At 56.7% G+C, this 20,029-nt stretch overlaps 7 protein-coding genes across 7 annotated transcripts; 5 read left to right on the top strand and 2 right to left on the bottom strand.

Annotated features, from left to right (window-relative positions):
* Nucleotides 1-324: 324 nt before the first annotated feature.
* On the top strand, nt 325-1,493 carry B0H18DRAFT_888467 (uncharacterized protein; the record flags this gene model as incomplete). The annotated part of the gene is made up of 5 exons (XM_048041228.1): nt 325-486; nt 549-589; nt 650-749; nt 772-868; nt 919-1,493. 5 exons carry the CDS (start codon nt 325-327, stop codon nt 1,491-1,493), a joined length of 975 nt encoding a protein of 324 aa, XP_047885932.1.
* Nucleotides 1,494-2,318: 825 nt separating this feature from the next.
* Nucleotides 2,319-4,293, top strand: B0H18DRAFT_178007 (MFS general substrate transporter). Its single transcript, XM_048036993.1, has 9 exons — nt 2,319-2,615; nt 2,667-2,885; nt 2,939-3,343; nt 3,396-3,430; nt 3,487-3,548; nt 3,598-3,790; nt 3,854-3,911; nt 3,967-4,090; nt 4,150-4,293. The coding sequence occupies exons 1-9, from the start codon at nt 2,425-2,427 to the stop codon at nt 4,228-4,230; spliced, it is 1,368 nt and encodes a 455-aa protein (XP_047885933.1). The 5' UTR covers nt 2,319-2,424; the 3' UTR covers nt 4,231-4,293.
* A 2,032-nt stretch (nt 4,294-6,325) lies between these two features.
* Nucleotides 6,326-7,113, top strand: B0H18DRAFT_178184 (uncharacterized protein). Its single transcript, XM_048036994.1, has 2 exons — nt 6,326-6,597; nt 6,932-7,113. The coding sequence occupies exons 1-2, from the start codon at nt 6,416-6,418 to the stop codon at nt 7,008-7,010; spliced, it is 261 nt and encodes an 86-aa protein (XP_047885934.1). The 5' UTR covers nt 6,326-6,415; the 3' UTR covers nt 7,011-7,113.
* A 102-nt stretch (nt 7,114-7,215) lies between these two features.
* B0H18DRAFT_1126364 (PLP-dependent transferase) lies at nt 7,216-9,146 on the top strand (the record flags this gene model as incomplete). Its single annotated transcript, XM_048035150.1, has 9 exons — nt 7,216-7,471; nt 7,532-7,784; nt 7,840-7,965; nt 8,021-8,039; nt 8,099-8,311; nt 8,364-8,491; nt 8,543-8,596; nt 8,659-9,008; nt 9,064-9,146. The coding sequence occupies 9 exons, from the start codon at nt 7,216-7,218 to the stop codon at nt 9,144-9,146; spliced, it is 1,482 nt and encodes a 493-aa protein (XP_047885935.1).
* A 453-nt stretch (nt 9,147-9,599) lies between these two features.
* B0H18DRAFT_960439 (peptidase S8/S53 domain-containing protein) lies at nt 9,600-11,724 on the bottom strand (the record flags this gene model as incomplete). The annotated part of the gene is made up of 8 exons (XM_048042959.1): nt 9,600-9,656; nt 9,716-10,152; nt 10,219-10,361; nt 10,414-10,622; nt 10,685-10,795; nt 10,864-11,074; nt 11,137-11,402; nt 11,464-11,724. The coding sequence occupies 8 exons, from the start codon at nt 11,722-11,724 to the stop codon at nt 9,600-9,602; spliced, it is 1,695 nt and encodes a 564-aa protein (XP_047885936.1).
* A 2,427-nt stretch (nt 11,725-14,151) lies between these two features.
* B0H18DRAFT_1216493 (peptidase S8/S53 domain-containing protein) lies at nt 14,152-16,155 on the top strand. Its single transcript, XM_048036670.1, has 8 exons — nt 14,152-14,425; nt 14,476-14,670; nt 14,961-15,059; nt 15,114-15,224; nt 15,286-15,491; nt 15,546-15,697; nt 15,751-15,787; nt 15,839-16,155. The coding sequence occupies exons 1-8, from the start codon at nt 14,168-14,170 to the stop codon at nt 16,080-16,082; spliced, it is 1,302 nt and encodes a 433-aa protein (XP_047885937.1). The 5' UTR covers nt 14,152-14,167; the 3' UTR covers nt 16,083-16,155.
* On the bottom strand, nt 16,133-19,916 carry B0H18DRAFT_1049404 (uncharacterized protein). Its single transcript, XM_048030900.1, has 15 exons — nt 19,797-19,916; nt 19,699-19,768; nt 19,510-19,649; nt 19,319-19,457; nt 19,209-19,265; nt 18,583-19,074; nt 17,555-18,526; nt 17,520-17,534; nt 17,398-17,466; nt 17,181-17,368; nt 16,961-17,131; nt 16,864-16,907; nt 16,732-16,832; nt 16,241-16,611; nt 16,133-16,191 (listed from the first exon to the last, which is right to left on the bottom strand). The coding sequence occupies exons 1-14, from the start codon at nt 19,871-19,873 to the stop codon at nt 16,480-16,482; spliced, it is 2,667 nt and encodes an 888-aa protein (XP_047885938.1). The 5' UTR covers nt 19,874-19,916; the 3' UTR covers nt 16,133-16,191; nt 16,241-16,479.
* Between the last annotated feature and the right edge of the window lie 113 nt (nt 19,917-20,029).

Genomic DNA, 20,029 nt, shown 5'->3' on the forward strand with positions numbered 1-20,029 from the left:
CCTGCTCAAACAGATTCACCAGGCCACCGCGGGCCTCTTTGCTCAGAGCAGTTGCCGTGAGAGCCTAAATGGCAGATCGAAGACTCAATGATCGACGATGCCGCGGTGCGACGCGCCGAGCGCTATAATGGCCGCTTACTCTTGGGCCATGTACGCCCCGCCCGGGGCATTGGCATCTCTGCCGGCCACCATCAGTCAACAGAGATGAGCGAGCAGCGCTCTTTTCAGGCAGCTAAAAGGGCACAGAATTCAGTTGGGTGGGCTGTATCAGTCCCCGAAAGCTCTCTCAGTACAAAGTCGAACGACACCGCGAAGATCCTAGACATGTCGGCGGAGAATCTAACGACTGACTATGACCCAGCTTTATACGAGAAGCTCTACTACCTTCAGCCGGAAGAGCTCGCGTTCTTCCGGGCGCAGACTGGCATCAAGGATGAGGAAGAACTCAAGCGCCACATCATGAGCGTCCAGGCGGAGGCTCTGAAGGTGATTGTTGCATCAGCTGTTGAGCACCGTTGAGGCGCGTCTGACCGGTTTTTCGTCCGTAGGTTACCCCGTACACCTGCATCAGAGCTTTTGCCTTCACGAAGTGCGTCTCCGCTGTGATTCATCTCCAACGATACCTGCTTACCAACGCGAATCTTTCAAGGCTCGTCGCCAGCCGTCTTCCTGCGTACGACCAGGTTGTCAAACTTGGGAAGGAGCGCAAGGGCGCCATCCTGCTTGACATAGGATGCTGCTGTACGTACGTCAACCTTGTCTGGGTGCAAGCTCGTTGAATCTGCCCTCTCAGTCGGAGTTGATGTTCGGAAGGCAGTGGCGGATGGCTTTCCCGTCGAGAACGCCATTGCGTCAGACCTGCACCCAGGTCAGCCCGAGAATATCACCAAGCAAATGGAAGGCTGACCTCGATGGCAGAATATTGGGACCTCGGCCACAAGCTGTTCAGAACTACAGCGGAGGAATTCCCCGCCCACTTCGTGGGCGGTGATGCCTTCGACTCGGCTTTCTTCGAGGGCAGCCCGATCTTAGACACCCCACCGACCACACCCCCGCCCGCGCTCGCCGCCCTGAGGACACTCAGCCCGTTGAATGGGCACGTCTCCGCGATCCATGCGTCTTCGTTCTTCCACCTCTTCAATGAGGAGCAGCAGCTCGAGCTCGCACGCAAGCTCGCCGGGCTGCTCTCGCCCGTGCCCGGGTCCATGATCGTGGGCGTGCACGCCGGCCAGCCGGAGAAGGGCCCGTGGCTGGAACGGCGCACGTTGCGGTCGGGGACGCAGATGTTCTGCCACTCGCCGGAGAGCTGGGAGGAGCTGTGGGACGGGGAGGTGTTCGAGAAGGGAAAGGTGAGGGTGGAGGTAGTCCTGCGGGTGGCGAAGGATATGGTTCAGATGGACGTCTCGAAATCATGGGTCGAGGCGGCCCAGCGCGCGGAGCTGCCGGGAACTGTCAACTACCAGATGCTGGTGTGGTCTGTTACGAGGTTGTGAGTGACCTCGGGGATGAGGTCCGTGCGTCGCGTACGTGGATCTTCGGGGTTACTTGCTCTGCATTTGGATTTCCTGTACAACCACAGTTGGTGCGATGTATTTTTGCTTGCCGTCGATATCCCCAGTATTCATTTTCTTTCAATGACATATACAGAATGCCGAAGATTCATGTTAAGACTTTTCGTTAGCATTTGGCTCGGATTGCTATCTACCCACTGCAGAGGCTCGAACGTCAGTGAGAGTGTGCCTAACTCCGCATGCCCTCCAGCCGCAAAGCATGTTCGACACGGTGTAGGCAGGATCCGACCCGGAACGCCTTGCCTGGGCTGGGACTCCGACGAGTCGAGAAGGCTCTCCGAGCGGACTGCACACAGGCTGCCCATGCCACGGTGGCGTGATGTGCGGAAGACTGGGTTCCGCTGGAACTGACCTCGATCGCGCGCCGATCGTCCGTTCCATCTGCCGCCCGACTCGCCACGAATCCGCACTGAGCACTGCCAGCAGCCAGTGCTGAGTACATTCTGGATTGGTTAATACCCTGAACTACTTCTCCCAACGCACCGCAGCATCTACAGCGCTCTACGAACGGAGGATGGGCCAGCAAGCCACAACTCTCCGTCGAAAGACGTCGTTCCGAGCCGACGGAGAGCGGGCACCGAGACCTCCGTAGATTGCAGTGGTCCCCGACCTTTCTGTTCCGGACCTCGCTCTCCGTCATAACCCTCAATGACTCGCGAGGCTGCGCGGAATCCCTCCAGACTCTGTCTCCGGCGGCACAACTGGCGTCCCGCTACAGCACGGCGGCCTGCCGTCGCACCGAGCCTGCTCATCTTTGCTGGACCAGGTCCGTCCGCGGAACGTTATGGCGACACCCTTCGGTCGCCTACCTGTGTGTTCTTAAGGATCACCCTGCGGGAGCAGCTCTTGCAATATGTCTCACACTGCGATGAGCTCAAACGGCTCTCTGGACGACCATACCACGATCAACTCCGTCCAGCTTGAACAACTCAACTCTGCCAAGACTCTGCCCGAAGAGAGGGCCGATGCTGAGGCAGATATCTCACAGCAACTTGACAACATACCCGACGGTGGATCGCAGGCATGGTGTGCTACCATTGGCGGGTGCGTATTAGCTTGTACCCCGAGATTCACCTCGCTCATGAACGCAAGTAGGGCGCTGGTATCCTTCTGCACGTTCGGTTATGCGAGTTCATTTGGTGTCTACCAAGACTACTACGTGCTCGCAGGCACCTCGACCTCGTCCAACATCAGCTGGATAGGCTCCCTGCAGCTGTTCCTCATCTTCTTCGTCGGTTTCCCCGCCGGTCGACTCTTCGACGCGGGCTACTTCCACTCCGAGGTCCTCCTCGGGAGCATTCTATACCTCTTCTGGTGCGTACCTCCATATATGCGGATCGAACACACTGCGAACACCGCTTCTCTAGTCTCTTTATGCTCTCCCTATCCGACCCGACAAAATACTACCAAATCCTCCTCGCCCAAGGTATCGGCATGGGCATCGGCGGCGGGTTCATGCTCGTCCCCGCGCTCTCCCTACAAGGGCACTACTGGAAGAAGCGGCGGAGCATGGCGCTCGGCCTCGTCGTCACCGGCTCAGGATGCGGCGGCATCATCTACCCGATCATGCTGAACCGCTTGATCAGCGGGAACAGCGCGATAGGACTCGCGTGGGGCGTGCGCGCGTCGGGGTTCTTGACGCTTGGGTTGCTGGTAATCGCGCAGTTCTTGATGCGGACGAGGGTGCCCGGAGCGAAGGAACGGGGAGAGCAGCCGAAGCCGAACATTTGGGGCGCGTTGGTGGACCCGTCGTTCGTGTTCACAGTGTTTGGGTAAGCGGATACGTACATGCGAAGTAAGATGTCAATGCTGACGAATCCGCAGAGTGTTCCTAGTGTACTGGGGACTCTTCATGCCATGTAAGTGCCAGCACGAGTCTTCCCAAAACTTTTCATTTACAAACGGACATCGACAGACTTCTACATCCAACTTTGGCTCAACCTGCACGGGCTCTCAAGCACCCTCGCATTCTACACGGTACGCCCCCTCCCGCGTCCGCCGACGCCCCAGCCTCACCTGTGCCCAGATCGCCATCCTGAACGCAGCCTCCGTCCCGGGGCGGGTCATCCCGAATACGCTGGCCGACTACTTCGGGGCCCTGAACGTCGTGATCCCCGTCTCGTTCATCATGGGCGCGCTCGTGTTCGTCATGTTCGGCGTGACGAACACCGCCGCGGTCATCGTCTTCTCCATCTTGTACGGGTTCTTCTCGGGCGCATGTAAGCAGACCCCTGGCCGTGTTCATCTGTTGCTCTCCGATCGCTGACTCGAATCCTGTGTAGATATTGCGCTCGTACCGAGCGTACTCGCGGTGCTGGGGAATAAACCTGAGGAGCTTGGGTACGTCACCGTATTCTGGATAGCTGCCAGCATGCTCACCGGTCTATCTCTATAGGATCCGAATGGGCCTCGGATACTGCATCGTCTCGTTCGCCATGCTGACTGGGACGCCCATCGACGGGGCACTCCTAGGGCAAGGCTCCGTGCTGCAGTGGCCCAAGCCGATCGTATTCAGCGGGGTAAGTCTCGTGTGAGACCCCATGTTGAGCGCTGGCTGATCATGAGTCGGTCAATGCAGGTCGTGATGGTGGCTGGCGCTGGGTTCACGTGTATAGGGAGACATTTCCTCGTAAAGGTGAAGGGCACGCAGTGGACGTAGATGGGCGGAGGCGAGATAGCGTGGCAATACGGACAGCACTGATACATCGTAGACGTCTAGATCACCACTATTACAGCTTGTCGTCTTGTACTATACCAGTAAGTCATAATTTTACTTGTACATATATCAATGCATGTCGAGGTGCACCTGGCAGATGCTTAGTGCCCGTTCTGGCATGAACGTTATCCTTTGTACTCGAGCACTACGCGTGCATTCTTGCTGGGCCTCCTGTGCCAGCCAGTTGAACGATGATTCAATGAAACGGAGTAACAGGCTCCAAGGTATAGTATAGCCTGGGTTCTTCCGTGAACGGGACGTTTCACGTGACCGCGTCGCGCTTGGTACGGTGTCAGCTAGCAGGTCGTACATATATGGGGAGATTACAAGCGACGTACGAGCCCGTACCCACCGCGTATGCATTCTCTCGCCGCGAGCGCACTTCCCGATCACCTCGCCCACCTCGACACTCTGCAATCGCCTACCTGATCTGGAAAACCCTTTCTGTTCCCAGTCCATTATGATTGTGTTGTTCTTTGTGTTCCCAGCCCATTTTGATCCCAGCCCATTGATTGTGTTCTCCCTTTGCATCGTAACAGTAGACGAGGTTGCCACGTGACCTGAGCTGTAATTAGCGTAGTCTGCTGAATTTATCTCGTTCTCGTTCTCGGCGGTGGTGTGAGGCTGACGCGGGACGTTGGTCGCGGTCAGAATCGTGAGCCAGCCGCGTCCGCCGGGCTGACACCGTAGCCAGAGTATATAAGGACCTCTGGAGCAGAGCGAATCGTCAACTCACCTTTCCTTCCCTCCTCCATCTTCTCCGCCTTCGACGGCCTCCTCCCGCTGTTGGACTCGTGCACGGGCTATCCACGGTGAACATTGCTCATCCCTTGCCTCATACTCACATGTATCCTCAGCCAGCCAAGATGAAGGTGAGTGGATTCCGTTCCGGCTTGGTCTGTGGTGTGGTTCGTGTGGTTCGGCTCCCCTCTTGTACCATCCACCCATCGCGCCTGTCATACCCCTCCTACCTGTCCATCCAACTCTCGCCATGTAGTGTTTGTGGGTTCGTTGCGGCAGCGCCGAAAGGCTGCTGTCCGCTTGCCCCCGCGTGCGGAGACATGCCGCGGGTGGCCTACTTGGCGGCAGCACCGAAAGGAGCTGTCCGCTCGCCCCCGTGCCGAAAGGCTGCGGGTGGCGTCGCCCTCGTGCTGCGAGTGGCTATATGGGTTCGTGGTTTGCGTTTCGGGTCACCGTCTCCTGCATGTATCTCTTCATCGCGCATGTGTCGACCCTCCTGCCTGTCCATCCACTTCCGCGCCTGTCTTCGTAGGTAGAAAACCTGTGATGCCTGTGCAGTCTGTACCACTGACGGATCGGACCCGCTCCAGTAGGCGCGCGTCAGCCGTCGGTGGTATAGACTGTGATGGTACCGGCGTGTGTCACCAGTAATGGCAGCCTGTTGTAGGAATAACAATTCTGAAATGCAGACCAGTTCGCGACGTGATGCGGTGTATTCGGGTGTCCGCAAAGCCTGCATCATGAACGCAAAGATATCAGCCACAGCGGGCACCTCAAATCAACAGTGTTTTACCATGCGTACGGTAGTGAGGCTCTACGGCTATATCCACATCCTAGGGCCCCACGCCTTTCAAACACGCATAGGCGCAGTCCAGCGGGTTTGATATGGGATCACACCGGGCGCAGCGGAATTCGACGGCCAGGCTGAGCCAGGCAGCCGCGACCTTGACTGCGGCGGCCCAGATTGAGCGGCGCAGTGTCTGGATCACTGAAATCCAACGACCAACGACCTCCGCTCCTATACGCACATTTTGTGCGGGGCCCAACCACGTAGACTTCGTTGTGACACATGCACGGAGAAACTGAAGCCAGGTTTCAGTCTACACCGCCCACAACTACGCCGCATTCGTTGATGTACTGTCAGGCCCTGTTGGCTTTGCGGCATGCTGTTACTTATCGAGCCGGCCATTCAGCAAGCTAGCCTATGTTAAGGATGATGGTGAGTAGGAAGACGTTGCGGAGGCGCCCGTCACATCACGAAAATCCTGTACCGAGTTGGTACCGAGACGAGCAATCACGGGGAGCCCGATCGGCGCAGTACTCCCAGCGCAATATCAGGGTCCACGTCCCTTGTCCGCGACCCCTCACCTTCTCCTCGACCTATCTCATGTCAGGACCTGTCGCCCGACGAACCAGGCTGTCTGCCACAGTGAACAGCAGCGCGTTCGAGCTGCTCAAGGATGCCATTGTCGTCTACCTCGTCGTGACCCGCGGTTTGAAGGCCTTCCGACATCTCCGAGCGAGAGGAATTTCCCAGACGGTCGTAGATTCTTGGAAATGGATTTCCAGGTGTGTGTCCTTTGCGGGTGTCGATGAGGCCCTGTCTTCTCCTGTGTAGTGGTGTAGGCTGTCCAGTCACCGCTGGTCGCCTGTCCAGTTACTGATCGCCGACATGTCGCCAACTAGATAGTGGTGCTAGCTTTACCGCTGACGGGCGAGCATGCTTGTCGAGGGCTACGTTTTCTCAGCGGCATGGAGAGGTGCCAACTGGGGGCGGCACAAGTGCCGTAGCTGGTCGATGTTTTATGTTCGTCAATTCACTAAGCTGTCTGGTAGACAAAGAACATGTCTACCTTGACTGTCGGAGTTCCGCAGAGGCTAAGGCTCACAGTCTCTATTGCAGAGTAGCGGTGACTTGGTGGCCCACACCTTGCAAAGCTGCCGCACAGAATCCCTTCTGTCTCAGACCGCTCTTCCTCTGATAACTGTCATACTATCGGGCCTTCATAAACTACTGTTCGCGTCGACAGCTCGAGACGACAGTGACGTAGATTCAGCCGCATGTCCTCAGAGGGGCGCCATGTCCGTAATTTCCCTTCCAGTCGGCTGAGCACTTCATCGCACGCAGCCGATCGCATTCACTCCCTTTATAACTTACGGACCCCTCATTCTATGATCTAACCTCTTATGCCCCAGGAAGTCCTCCTCCTGGCGTTACGTCTCCCTTCCATGCGCAAGAAAGTCTCCGCTGAGCTCGGCAAAGCACGACTGGACATCGAGAAGGGCATGGTCCCGGAAGGCCCTTCTGTGCACCGCCACCTCGCCCTGCCACCGACCGGACAGCCGCCAGAGTGGATAGTGAAGGAGATGGAGGCCATGGACCATGAGGCGCCTGGAACGCACGCAGATTGGAGAGAGGGCAAGGTCTCAGGAGCGGTCTATCGTACGTATAGTCTTATTCGCCCGACGAGGCGACGCACTGACCGATCACGCCCGTATGCAGACGGCGGCGAAGAGCTTACGCGTGTCATCCTGTCTGCAATTGAACGGTATGCGCTCTCGAACCCGCTACACCCGGATGTCTTCCCGGCAGTTCGTAAAATGGAGGCCGAGGTTGTCGCGATGTGCCTGCGGATGTACAACAACCCCACTGGTGCGGGAACGACGACCAGTGGTGGCACGGAGAGCATCGTCATGGCATGCAAGACGTATCGTGACTGGGCGAGGGCTGTCAAGGGCATTCGCGAGCCGGAGATGTACGCGCTGCTCTCGCCTAGCGAGAGGTATTGCTGACGGGAAGTGTCTCAACAGGATCGTCCCGGTGACAGCTCACGCTGCATTTGACAAGGGCGCAGCGTATCTGGGTATCAAGGTCCACACCGTCCCTGTCGACCCCGAGACAAGGCAGGTCAACCTGAAGCGTGTCAAGCGTGCGATGTGAGTTTCCGCGTTCCTCGACATCATCGTAAGACAGTTACTCATCTCGGACCAGCAACGCGAACACCATCATGGTCAGCCCCACTCTCCATCTGTCTCCTCCGATCGCGCTCAACTCTTACCCGTCGTCTAGCTCGTCGGCTCCGCGATCAACTTCCCTGACGGCAATGCCGACAATATTGCCGCCCTCGGCGACCTTGCGGACAGGTACAACGTCGGCCTGCATGTCGACTGCTGCCTGGGCTCGTTCATCGTGCCGTTCATCGAGGAGGCGGGACTCGGGCCCTTCCCGCCCTTCGACTTCCGCGTGCGCGGCGTGACGAGCATCAGCTGCGACACACACAAGGTACGTCGTCTTAGCACCCGTCGATGTGAACCTACTGAGACATATGGTGCAGTACGGATTTGCGCCGAAAGGAAACTCGGTGATCATGTACCGTGATGCGGAGCTCCGAAAGTACCAGTACTACGTGAACCCGGATTGGGTTGGTGGGGTCTACGCTAGTCCGAGCATTGCGGGCTCAAGGTAAGCCTCACGAATACTCAGTACTGAATGGTTGTCTCAACCCTTGGCTAGACCTGGCTCCTTGATCGCGGGAACCTGGGCGGCCATGCACTACATGGGACGCGAGTACGTGCCTCCGATACCCTATAATCGTGCTTCATTCGCTCACATCCCGACGTACCATTCAGAGGCTACCTCGAGTCCTGCAAGTCCATCGTCTCCATCGCGCGCACGATCGCCTCGCGCATCCGCGCCGAGATCCCGGAGCTGCGCGTCCTCGGCGACCCGCGCGCCTCCGTCGTCGCGTTCGCGTCCGCGCGCAAGGGCCGGGCGGAGGGCGTGAGCGTGCTCGAGGTCGGCGACAAGATGGCGAAGAAGGGCTGGCACCTCAACGCGCTCAGCGCGCCCGCGGCGGTGCACATCGCCGTGACCCGCCTGACGGTGCCCGTCGTGGACCAGTTCATCGCGGACTTGAAGGACGCGGTGAAGGAGGCGCAGCTCGAGCCAGGTGGAAAAGGAACAATGGTTATGCTTTATGGTGAGCGGGGCACCCTTAGGGATCCAGTAGAAGTGTGCTAATGGTATTTGACCAGGTCTCGGAACTGGCAGCGCTGTTGGCCCGACGATGGTTGGCCACTTGGCCACCGCATTTTTGGATACACTCTACAAGGCTTGAGCCTAGGCAGTCGTGCTCTCCCAAATCTTATACTGGTGAATCATGAATCTTGGTCAATAGACGATAGTCCTGGTATTTATTTTTCTGAGCGATCATTATAGTGCTACTATGTCTAATTGATGGGCTCTGTTGGAGGCCTGTAAGTACACATTATGTACGATGTCCATTGTTGCGGACGCGGGGTCGTGGTTCTGCCGGCTGTTCCCAGAGGCTGCCATCATATGCATTCGTTTCGACTTGGTCTCGAGCCTACACGTTCCTTGTGATCCTCAGAATATGCTCACCGGTGCATGGTCAGTTCCTCTAGGTTCGGAGGGGCTTCACGCGAAGATAAAGGGTCGCGGACTCCTGCCAGACAGCCCATGAAACGAACGAATGACGATTATGTCCGAGAGCCCAGTTTAAGATTGAGCACAGTGTCCCGGAGGAGTCGTGTCCATGGCTAAGAAGCACCTACAAACCCAACACCGCCTTCAGCTTCGGGTAATTGGGTGTGCCCAGTCCCGTCACCTAGACGTACGTCTCAGCTCAACACATTCACGGAGTCTCAACGCAAGGACGGGACCTACCGCATCCCAGCCCACAGTAGCGTTGAACCCCGTCGTGAAGTTCGAGCACGCGTAGTTGTTGCCGACAGTCACATCCGTCAGCGCCGACTTCGCCATCGAGTACAGCCACGGGTTGAGGAAGCCGAGCACAGGGCGGCCCGCAGCGATGAGCTCGTCGTTCAGCAGGGAGATGACGTTCGCGAACGTGGGGCCCGCGCAGCTCGTGCCGTTGATCGGGCCCTCCGCGCCGCCGTAGACGACGTCGAAGTTGACGGAGTACGCGGCAACGTCGGGGAACGCGCGGCCGCTCGCGTTGTAGAGCCCGGCGTTCGCGTCGCCGAGGTAGTCGAGGTAGCCCGCGACGGCGGACGCTTGGTATGCTGGCCGGGCGAAGACCGAGGAGAAGCCCCCGCCGGAGAAGTCCGCGGCTGTCTCTGGGACGAGGTACGTCCCGCCGACTGAGGTGAGGCTGTCAGGGTCGTGGGTCAGTGGGCGGTGGCAACGACGGTGTGCGCTGTGCTTACTAGGGACACCCCCGGGGAACGTCGGTATGAATGTCGTGCAGGTGTCGTCGGGATAGTGGATCCCAGCGACGCCTCCGTCACCAGAGCCGAACAGCACCGACACGCCCCGTGCACCAAGGCCCGCATACGCCGTGCACAGGTTCCTTCATTTTGAAGCGTCAGCTCATTCGGTAGTGGCGGATGGGCTGCACGCACTGCGCGAGTTTCTCGGACACCATCTCCTCGTTGACGCCGTAGCTCGTCGACATCACCTGCGGCGGGTCGTCCAGCCCAAGCATGTAGTGCGCCGTGTCGAGCAGCCACCCCGCGAATTCGTCCTCCGTCGGGACCGTCACGTTGCTGACGGAGATGAACCGCACGGATACGTTCGTCGCGACGCCGAGCGTCCACTGCATGTCCAGGTTCTATGCGTGGGACGTCAAGGAGCTTAGCGAAAGGCCGGGACGCGTTTCGCTGCGGAGCTTACCCCTTCGGTACTGATGCTGCTGGAATTCTGTGGGTCGTAACCGCCGTCGAGCGTGACGAGCTCCCAGGTCGTATTAGAATCAATGTCCGGACGGTACTTCTCCAAGAATGCCTAGTAAAGGATTGAGTCGCTTGCGGCTGCATATATGCACGCTCATACGCGCATATAGCACCACACACCTTGAGATATGCCTCCTGCGGCCATTCCGCAGAATACCCGGGGACAGCCAGTTGGACTCCGTGGGTCGCCGGAGTCGTAGGTATATCGTACAGCCATTGTAGACATTCCGGAGTGATTAGACTAACATTGCAGGGACCCGTGTCAGCATCTACCGAGAGCTGCAATGGCGGTACGCTAGTGAGAGGCGCACTGTTGCCGGGATTCGGGAACCTGGATCGCATGGGGAACGAATTTAACACACAAGCTGAAGATGTGCCAAAATTGGGACATACGATACGGTAGGATGCACCAGGTCGAGGTGATCAGTCAAGGCGGTAGGAATCGAATAGGCCAGCGTGCGAATGGTCTGCTCGCCCGTTGAGGAGTGGGTGAACACGGAGAAGTTCGCGTCGAGAAGCTCGTTCGCTGTGCTGACGGGCAATTGTACCGAAAGCCAGTCGCCAGCCGCGGACAGCGCTGTTGCTTGCAGACCACTCTCGTTCAGCCATAAATTGACCGCCGACGCAGACTCGTTCGTCGGAGCCAAGTGTGCTTGGACCTACGAGGGCGCATGGCGTCAGTGCGATAGCAGATGGGGGATGGAGAACTGGGGAGCGGACCTGTTCTTTGCTGAGATACGCGCCGTAATTCGGGCTGGAGGGTGTGCTGACGTCGTACAGTGCATCGACGAGACCTGAGGAGTTGCCCTGTGCAAGTGCGAGTCGAAGAGTAAGGACAGTGTCGGGCGTGGCGGGCCCTGTGAGTGTGTATCCTGAGGGAGGATCCACCCGCGACTCATGCACCTGCAGACTCGTAGACGGGGCCCCAGTAGCAGAAAGAGCAGGCAGTAACAAGCCGAGTAAGAAGGACGAGGTGAGCATGTTTGAGCCAAAGGAGCGTGCAGACCTCGAAGCTTTCTTGCTCCAGCTTGGCGAATTTAAAGATTCTCTCAGATGGGGTAGCGGGACTGCGGCCGCGGCGAGTATATATATGACCCGGAAAAGTATGAGTTAGATTCGGCACCGAGTCTGGTCATATACCGTTGATACAGACGCAGCGCATTGGTTTACATCGGTGCTTCCTGTTGCTGAGAAGGTAGATGATAGCCGTGCGACGCTGTCAGCTGCTCGAGGGTATGGGATCCGTCCAGCATCGGCGAAGATGCGGAACAGTTAGTTGCCTGGCATGGCCCTCTGCCGAAGGTCGTAATGCCGATCCTACTGCGCAGCGTCAACTACGGCCGTTTGGGCGCGCGTCGCAACGAAGTGAAAGCGCATGCAGCGACGGTGCCGCTTCTCGGGGACATTCTGCGTCACCTCGAGGAAAGCACCAGAGCAGTGAAAACACTCGCCGAACATCGTCGTCCGTCGGTAGTCGTTGCAGCTTGCAGAGCCAGTGCGAAGGCCCATCAGGAAGAGTTCAAACGATTCGGAGCTGTGGCTGGCCGCGACGACCGCCTTCCCAACGCGGCAATTCACTACTTACCGTATCGAGCGGTCCCGTCGGGACCGCAAATCTCGGTTCTACCCGGGTTCTACTTACCTTCTACATAACACGCAGAAACCGCTGCCTATGGCCGTGCAGCGTCTCACTTCAGCTCTACGCAGGGACCTGGCGCCTGTCTATCGCACTAATACGAGGACTGTCGGTAGCACGTCGCATGTGGGTACTACTAATATTCGCAACAGTTCACGAATTGAACGGGCTTCCTGAACCTGAGTACTTGAGTATTCATATATTCATACGTCACAGTGCATACATGCTCACAATATCGTTCACAACCTGTACCACCAACGGCTCACACGCGCCAACTGGAGCATGTTCGACCCGTTGATGGTACAGACTGCACAGGCATCACAGGTTTTCTACCTACGAAGACAAGCGCGGAGGTGGATGGACAGGCAGGAGGGTCGACACATGCGCGATGAAGAGATACATGCAGGAGACGGTGACCCGAAACGCAAACCACGAACCCATATAGCCACTCGCAGCACGAGGGCGACGCCACCCGCAGCCTTTCGGCACGGGGGCGAGCGGACAGCTCCTTTCGGTGCTGCCGCCAAGTAGGCCACCCGCGGCATGTGCTCCGCACGCGGGGGCAAGCGGACAGCAGCCTTTCGGCGCTGCCGCAACGAACCCACAAACACTACATGAGCGAGAGTTGGGTGGACAGGTAGGAGGGGTATGACAGGCGCGATGGGTGGATGGTACATAAGGGAAGGCGGACCGCGAACCACGAACCACAAGACCACAAGACCACAAGACCATACGGAGACTACTTACCTTCGCCTGCGCGGACCGGTGAGTATGGGACCTTGGTTGATGTTTGATGGGGCGACGCACCGAATGCTTGGAATTCACAGATGACAGGACCACTGGAAGGAGGTGAGGGAGGAAAGGAAAGGAGTGTTGGCGACTCGGTACGTTTGCGAGGTCTTTATATACCCGACTGGACTGTCAGCCTGGCAGATGCGGCTGGCTCAGGTTTCTGACCGCTGTCAGCAACCCACCAATATTGTTCTGCGCCAGCCTCCCACCAGCTCGATCCGTTGGCCTGAGTCGCAACGCGGTCACGTGATACGTCTTTGAACCGCCTACAGGCAGCGAAATACAGGGCGTTCGCTTACCGCGAACAGCCAGAGCGGAGAGTAGCAGCGATAGCGACGTATGACGCAGTGATGGGGTTTATCAGTCTGTAGCTTGAAGGATGTTTATATGCCGGTATGGACGGCAGACGTTGCACAGCCTTGGACCGTGGGTACCTGCGACTCATGCACATGGCCCCCACATACTTACGGAGACGAGGAATCTCCAGGACGCGCTTCAGGTGATGTGTTGAGTTCCCTGTCGGTGGGTTTTGCGGAGTCGGATCCCTAGGGCTTACTCTGACACGAGCACACCGCCGACACTCGCAAGTGTAAGTACTGATCGCATCAATGATATATACAATACTGACCTCAACGTCAATCGAAACCAAGTGCGGCCTGGATGTCCAGCGCCCCCGGTACTTAAGGGAGCGCATGACAAACGATGCTTGCACGGAAGAAGCACTTCCTCCACCGCCCAATGATCGTCTTGATGCGCTTGTCTCGTCCTATAGGGTTGGACGGCCTGCGGCTCCCTTACTACATGGCGGGCTGCGCACGCGTTGATCGTGCTGCTTCTTTTCCGTCCCGCTTGTAGCCTCGCTCCGTGAGCGCATTGTACACCGTCGCCTTAGACTATAAGTATAGCGAGAGCATATTCCCCCGGGTTTCAATTCCATTCACCCCCACATCTCGGCGCGTACGAGCGTCCTCTTCCGTTCTTTACAGGCATTGTGCTATGATATCTCGCCTTTTAGTGGCCGCCGCTTTCACAGCGGCGGCTCTCGGTACACCAGCGCGCCGAAGTCTCCAAGTACACGAGAAAAGGGACACCATACCCAGTGGCTACAGCCTTACCGGATCCGCATCTGCTGACACTGTACTCGATCTGCGCCTGGCTCTGGTGCAAAACGACACTACAGGTCTCATCAACGCTCTGTACGACGTGAGTACTCCATCTAGTGCGAAATACGGCAAGTATCTCTCCAAAGAAGAGGTGAGTTTGTCATTCCAGTTTGCCTGCAGTGTGACTTACTCGGGACCAAGGTCGAAGTATACACTGCTGCCAAGCCGGAGAGCGTCTCGGCTGTGAACGAATGGCTGAGCGAGAATGGCTTGAACGCGAGCAGTATCTCGCCAGGTGAACAATGGATGGCAATTCAATTGCCTGTCAGCCAGGCCAATGACCTTCTTGGAGCAAACTTCTCGGTCTTCACTCACGAGGATACCGGGACGGACGCTGTCCGTACTCTCACTTACTCGATCCCCCTGATCTGGCCGATCATGTCGAATTGATCCACCCGACCGTGGCGTGCGTAAGCATTTAATATGTCATACGTGAACATCTGCTTAAACTGCAGCCCAGGTTTCCGAATCCATACGGAAGTAGCGCTGTCATGGAGGTCTCACACAGGTCGGTACACAGCCGTGGATCTCGCCCGCAGCAACACTCTCGCGGGAAGCACAAACGCTCCTCAGACACCGCGACGTCGCCTTGCAATGTCACTGCCATTACTCCTGCGTGCTTGCAGTATCTGTACAACATCCCAACTACGCCTGCCGTTAATGAATCTAGTCAACTGTTTATCTGTGGGTACGATGATGACTGGCCACAAAGAGCTGATCTATCGGTCAGTCGTAGTGCTTACGTCTAAGCTTCTAAGTACGCTCACATTACCATGTAGGAGTTTTTGGAGACGTACCGCCCGGACATGAACTCCTCGACTACGTGGAGCCTGCACCTGCTGGACAACGGAACCGACCCTCAGAACAGTAGTATCGGTCAGAGTGAAGCCGTATGCACCACAACATCATGTCAGGCGTATGACGTACTGATTGTTTGAATGGGCACCATAGACCCTGGATCTCGAATACGCTATGGGATTAGCGACAAACGTACCGACGACGTTCGTGTCCACGGGCATCATCCCGGAATCGTCCGATGACTTCGTCAACTACCTGTTGGATGCTGCGTACTACATGCTTAATCTCACTACCGTGCCCCAGACGGTGACCACGAGTTATGGGCTCGACGAGAACCTGGTCTCCGAGAAGCTAGCAACGTGCGTGCAGCCGCTCAGAATCATCTACGTGCTTTGCTGATGCGAAATATGCAGTACGCTGTGCAACGCGTATGCAGCTTTGGGGGCTCGTGGTGTTTCTCTGATCTTCCCGAGCGGGGACGGCGGTGTCTCGGGATTGCACTACCCGATTCCCCGGCGGAGTCATGCACTACTTTTGTTCCTACGTTCCCATCAACATGTCCCTAGTGAGTGATGATGGATCTCCTAGTAACTGGCCTTCACTAAACAATGAAATCAGTGTTACCTCCGTGGGAGGCACATACAACGTCCCGGAGGTAGCGCTACGCTCTCCGGTGGCGGATTCTCCAACCTATTCAGCGCACCAGACTACCAGGTCCCGCCACTTCCGCATACGTCTCTTCCCTGGGCAGCACTAACTCGGGCCTATATAATGGGACTGGACGCGGTTTTCCGGATGTTGCCGCATACGCGGAGTATTACACGATCATTCACGATAATCAGGAGCAGCAAGTCAATGGCACGAGCGCGTCGGCCCCTGTTTTCGCAGCGATAATCTCGCTCCTGAACGACCAGCTGCTCTCCGCGGGAAACCGCCTTTGGGTTTCTTGAATCCCTTCTTGTATCGACCGGCTCGTCGAGCTTCACCGACATCACGTCTGGCAACAACTACGCGTGCTCGAACTACACGACTGGTTTGACGCGGCCGTTGGTTGGGACCCTGTACGTTGTACGTCTTGTCTTTTATTTCGACGCTATATTGTGCACGCAGGTCACTGGGTTGGGCACGCCAGACTTCGACCGTCTGAAGACACTCGCTGGCTTGTGAGCGGAATGGACTTCGTGCAACACATCGCCACTGTGCTACATAGTTGTTCCTCTTTTGAAGAATTTCTGCACTCGCTGGCGTTACTCTGCTATATATAATACGAAATGCGTCGAACACTGGCAGACGCAGACGGCGTATTCCCTTCGACCTCACATAATGGCAACCAGTGGACTACAACCATTAGCCCGTCTCGCTGCCTTCCAATGATTTCATCTGTTGGCGACAGGCTTCTGCGCCTTCAGAATCATGCGCTGCATTAAAGAGCCTGACGGCCTCCGTGAACAATCCCTTTGCCTCTACAAAGGCCGACGCCTTCATCCGGATGTTCCGAGTTTCCGAATTGATTCGGCTTCCCTGCGCAACACACGAGCCTCTCGGTATTGCTGGCGAGCAGCTTCGAATTGCAACCGGCCTCATCGTCAGGCCAGTCACCATATTGACGTCGCCAAGCCCCTCCATGCACCATCCCTTCTCTGCGGCCATGTTCTTCTGACTAACCAACCGCGACAGAGCCTTCGCGAAGAGATCCCTGGCTTCGTCGACCGACCTTCGTGCACGCGAGACGAGCAAGGCAGCATTCGACGCGCGCCACATCGGCCTCGGAGGTACTCAAGACCGGACCGTTGATATTGCGCGACCGCCCCCTCCGGTCCTGAGGGACAGTGCAATATCGCCGAGCGCGGGGCACAGAAAATCTGCCTCCTTTTGGTTAAGCTCCTGGTAGAGGTCGCGGGAAGCGATGAATCTGCTCCGGCATCGTGATGTCTCCACTGCGAGCTGAAGTTCGCCGAGAGCCTGGAGACAATCCGCTTGTCCGTATCTCCATTTCACCCTGCGTACATATCGTACGCTTTCCGGAGAAAGTCCCTGCGGCACCGAACTCATACTGCACCGACGACAAGCGGCCAAGGATCGAAGCGAATTTGCCTCGCCGTCGCATCGTCCACTTATGGTACTTCTCCGCCGCCGTGAGTAGGAAGCGGCGTGCGTCGTCATAGTCAGCATGGCTGTCGTAGAGAAGGAATCCGATGAGCCATTCGCATCGAGCTCGGCCACGGTAATGTCGATGCTCTACAACACCTGTAGTGCTTGTCGTACCATGGGCTCAGCCACATCGTAGTCCCGATTCCACGCAGCTGATTGAGAAAGGCGTAGAAGACAATCCGCCTAGTCAAGGGAGAAGGTTCAGGTCAGGCAGTTCAATTGGACGGGGGACCCACCTCGCCTAGTGCATCCTGTCCTTCCCTATAGACACTAAGGCGGCTTCGATATGCCCCGCCGAAGTCTTATAGTCACCTGCCTGGCTTCCGAGCATGCCTAGCATCATCGTGCACCTCCCTTGTCCCGAAAGATGGCTCTGCTGCTGATAGACTCGAAGTGCCTTGTGGAATGCCTCTGTAGCATCGTCCCGCTGGGATCTGCTATATAGCAGCTCTCCTTGATGGCGGGTGCACTCTGCCCACAGGAGGGTCTCGCCACGTTTTGCGCATACCGCCGCAGCCTTGACCAGCGAGGACAACGAACCGAGCCCGGTGTATCGGAACAGATCTGTCAGGTCAATGGCTGCCTGTACGAGTTTCACTGTTTCCGGGCCACCAGGCGTCGATTCATGATCGAGGCTGTCGTCGATGATGGCCTGGATATTCCCGATCTGAGGGATGAGCAATTGCAGAACAGCCCTGCCGTTCTCCCCGCCTTCTATGCCAGCAGCAGTATCCGCAAGGCTCTCGTAGTACTGCCGCATCGCAGCGAGGTTGTCTCGATTGGGCGGATGGTGTTCTCTGATGTACATGCGGATTGGGGCGAGAACTGCTAGGTACCGAGTATCGTCGCTGTATGCGAGCGACACTTGCTTCAACGTGGCAGCGGATCGCATGGGATGGGATAGAGCAGGGGCAATGTCCCCGAGATGTTTCGCATCCGATACGCCATCCGGCAAATAAGCCAATAGGCTGAGCAGCTCCCGTGCGTCGGGTTCACTGAGCATACGAGGGCTGTCCAAGGACAACTTGATCGAGATCTCGAGGTTGGAGAGGCGATCTTTGACTCCACGGGTTAGCATGCTCGTGTGCTCTGCGTCCCACCGGTCCAGAAGGCTCGTGGTGGACTCGTACTGAGCAAGATTGGCCATGAGCGCTATGGCGAGGGGGACGTTATCGAGGTGGCGCAGCAAGGCTCCCACTGTGGGATCGTCGTGGGAAGCGTCCGAGATAGCAAGAAGGTTAACCTTGCTGCGATGTGGTCCAAGGGCCTTAGAGGGGGCAAGAAAGGTCGCGTCCATACTGGACCAAGAGGACGTTCGGATCCACGCAGAGTGATGACCAATACGAGAGAACGAATTGATGCAAGTCGATTCAGTATATCTTCGACTTGTTGCCTAGTCTCAAAGGGCTCCCAAGAAGTCTCGAAGTTATCCAGGACGATGAGTGTCGGACCGACAATGGAAGAGAAGTAGGCGATGACCTTGGAGAGCAGATCTTCTCCAGAAATGCGAAGTTCAGAAGCTATAGCAGACAGTAGACCCTGAGGAGTTGAAGCAGCATCGCATCTGAAGAAGAACCGGCGCATCCCGAAGGTCTCCTCTACAGGATCACTGTGCATTGCAATCAGTATCAAAGAGGTCTTGCCAATGCCACCTGGTCCCAGGATCGCGATGCGCGCCGACTCTTCGCCAATGAGCATCTTTACGAGATGTTCGCGAGTTTCATCGCGCCCAAAGAAGATGGAAGGACGAGCGGGTAACCTGGTACTAGAAAAAGGTATTGAGGGCTGCTGCTGCGAAGTTGATGTGAATATTGGATATTTGCCTCGGCTACTTCCTTACCTAGACGCCTCTGGCGTGGTCTGTTACAGATTGATCAGCACATGTCCGGGCCAATCAACATTGGTAGTTTACTGGCCTCATCGACTTCAAGCATACGACATATTTCGTCCAGCTTCGCTTGAACGGCTATATGAGCTTTCAGCTGTTTTCGCTGCTCAGAACCTGCCTCGATAGATAGATGCAGTGACAACGTACACCAAAAGTAGTCAGAGCATTATCGATTCGCGAGTGGAGATCCACGATTTGACTCTCGTCACTTTTGGAACTGATGAACCGCCTCCCGAACGACCGTTTTTGCTGTTGTTGAACGAATTCCATTACTTCTGTTAGGGTCCTTGAACCCCTATCAGTCTTGAAAGCACTACATCCGGTTCTGGAACACGTACTTGAGCAAGACGTCAAGGTTACTTTTCATCTTGGCCGTTGTTCTTTCGTGCATTCCAGCGGTCTCATTGATGATTGCCGACAGCAAGTCTACGCTACGTTCTGTCAGGCGCAGACAGTCCTCTTCATTTTGTACCGCACACTGTCGTTGTTCTTAGTGCTGGACGGCAATGAGAGATTGATCACTGCACCTGCGCAGCCTCGATGATATTCTTCACCACAGGTATCAGCGGTGAAATTGGAATGGACTGATTGAGCGATCTCCGAAAGGGTTTCGAGTGTTCCCGACGCCGCCTTGAGAGCCTTCTTGCGGTCCAGTCGCAGGCGAGACCAAGTCGTCCTGGCGGTGAAGTTGAATCTCCTCATGACGGGCTTCAAACGGGTGCGTGAAGGTAGCGAGCATATAAGTCGATGCTTATCGTTTCGCCATCAGGGTATCACGATCATGCGGATGACTAGCATTCCGCCATGTTTACCTTATGTTGATGTCTCCACCGTCCCCAGTGATATTGAGGTGGCACC

This window comes from Fomitopsis serialis (assembly GCF_022376445.1).
Source record: "Fomitopsis serialis strain Sig1Antser10 chromosome Unknown B0H18scaffold_194, whole genome shotgun sequence".
NCBI lineage: Eukaryota > Fungi > Basidiomycota > Agaricomycetes > Polyporales > Fomitopsidaceae > Fomitopsis > Fomitopsis serialis.